Source organism: Felis catus, chromosome C2, assembly GCF_018350175.1.
Source record: "Felis catus isolate Fca126 chromosome C2, F.catus_Fca126_mat1.0, whole genome shotgun sequence".
Taxonomy (NCBI): domain Eukaryota; kingdom Metazoa; phylum Chordata; class Mammalia; order Carnivora; family Felidae; genus Felis; species Felis catus.
The window spans coordinates 14,430,698-14,432,751 of NC_058376.1; the positions used below are offsets into that span (position 1 = coordinate 14,430,698).

At 40.5% G+C, this 2,054-nt stretch overlaps 1 protein-coding gene across 1 annotated transcript; it reads right to left on the reverse strand.

Moving 5' to 3' along the window:
• Positions 1–1,219: 1,219 nt before the first annotated feature.
• On the reverse strand, positions 1,220–1,847 carry LOC109491684 (keratin-associated protein 6-5-like). The gene has a single exon (XM_019811144.3). The coding sequence runs from the start codon at positions 1,785–1,787 to the stop codon at positions 1,536–1,538; it is 252 nt and encodes an 83-aa protein (XP_019666703.1). The 5' UTR covers positions 1,788–1,847; the 3' UTR covers positions 1,220–1,535.
• Positions 1,848–2,054: the final 207 nt, after the last annotated feature.

Sequence of the window (2,054 nt, forward strand, 5' to 3'; positions counted from 1 at the left end):
ATTCGGCTAAGACTCAAGGTATCAGGAAAGAGACAAAGGCAGGGGTTGTTAAATGTAGTGATAGGAAGAAGAACTGCTTTGGTAGGCAAAAGTATCATTTATCTGGCATGAGTAATTTCATAGTCTGATCAGATGTGGTAGTAGCTGCCGAATCCCATGGAAGCCTGGATGACATATGTCCTTCGATAAGAAGAACTCATGTTCAGATCCCTGAATTTGTAGACACATCAAAACTTCAGAGACAGCCAAAGACAGTCTGTTCTCTCCTCTCTGTTTCTGCCTTCTTTTCTCTGTTTGTCTCTCATTTCTCTCTCTCTATTCCTTTCTCTCACATGCGTACGCACATATATACACCGAGAAAAGCAAAAATGATGGGACACTTTAATGTAAATGCAATGCAGCAATATTTACAGCCATAGGTCATTATTAAACGTGAACTTGATCTCTCCCATGAATGATGTGAAGAAGCATGATGCTAATACAACATAAAAGTAAAACTTTTCTGTAAATTATAAGTCATCCCATTGATTTTGGCTGATCGAAATGGGCATGCTGAATGTGAATTATTTTTTCCCCAATAGTCAGGAATGAGGTTGGCATTTCTGACATGAATAGGAAAAGCTGGGTGAGGAAACACAAGAAATGAGTCCAATAAGTGGAATAGCAATCTATTTTATTTAAAGATAATTCAGCTTGGCAGTATCTTGGCCGAACAAAATGATCAATAGTACATCATGTCTATCAGAGCTCTAGGAGGATTGGGCACAAGAACATGGCTGCTCGAGTTCCTGTGGTTCTCAGCTGCTGCATGCAGATTCCCTAAGGCATTCCCATCATACACAATGTCATCATCTGGACAATAAGAGCCTGGTAATGGGCATGTGTATACATGGGCGTAGCTCCAATTTCTCTCACATTGCCAATCAAAACTTAATAGAATTTGTTAGAAATGACATGGTTTGCTATGTCCCATCCTTAAAGCCAGTGATATTCCATCACTTAGGGAATATTTATTGAGCATTCCCTATATGCCAGTCACTTTTAAGGAAATGGATTATATCACTTCTATAATAGTGATTATGACTTCTCATATGACCTTCCCCCCCCCCATTTATAGCATTAAGATGTAGCAAGTTGCAAAGCCAGTTGAAAACATTAATCCTCCCAAAGCAATATTAAATCGAATTATTTCAACACACACACACATAAATGCAACAAGTATTTTCGATGAGATAAATGTTTATTAAAATTACTATATACTTTTCTCACATATCATTGTTGATCAAAAATGAGGGAAATTTGATCGGCAATACAATATCAAAGGAAAAGCTTTTAAAAACTACGAAACATTCCATGTGATTTCAATGAGTTCAGATAAGTTTTGCAGAATCCAACCTATTTTATTTTGTCTTTTTAGATGTCTTAGGATGATGTTGACATTCAGAGGAGAAAATGGAATTATTCATAGGAAGAATCATGGAGGCAGATTCAGGAAGCTGGAGGAAAATAAAAAGTGGAGTTTCTCTGGAAGCTTCTCAGTAGAAACATCTTCTGCAGCAAGATGGGCGGTTGGAGCCATACCCGAAGCCTCCACAGGCATAGCCCACGCCATTGTAGCCACATCCATAGCCACCATAGCCACAGCCCAGGCCACCGAAGCCACATCCATAGCCGCCATAGCCACAGCCACCATAGCCACAGCCGCCATAGCCATAGCCGCCATAGCCACAGCCCAGGCCACCATAGCCATAACCTAGACCTCCATAGTAGTTGCCGTAGTAGGACATGGTTTCAGGAGTGGAGGATATTGTTGGAGCAGGGAATCCGTTTCTGTCAGTTTGAACATCACTGTCTGCACAGGTCCTTTTTATACGTATCTTCAGTGGGCGGGACTTGTTGATCACATATTTCCTACTAATTTACATTACTACACTTCCTGAGTCCTTGCCTCATTAGACAAGGTGAGGCCCTTGTGTGAGCAGGATGACTTTGCTGTTGAGTCAGCTTCCCTGCAATCAAATCCTGTGCCTTTGATGTGTTTTTCTTATTCTCTT

Excerpts from the sequence above, each read along its gene's own strand:
- LOC109491684 (XM_019811144.3), bottom strand. The coding sequence starts at position 1,787 with ATGTCCTACTACGGCAACTACTATGGAGGTCTAGGTTATGGCTATGGT.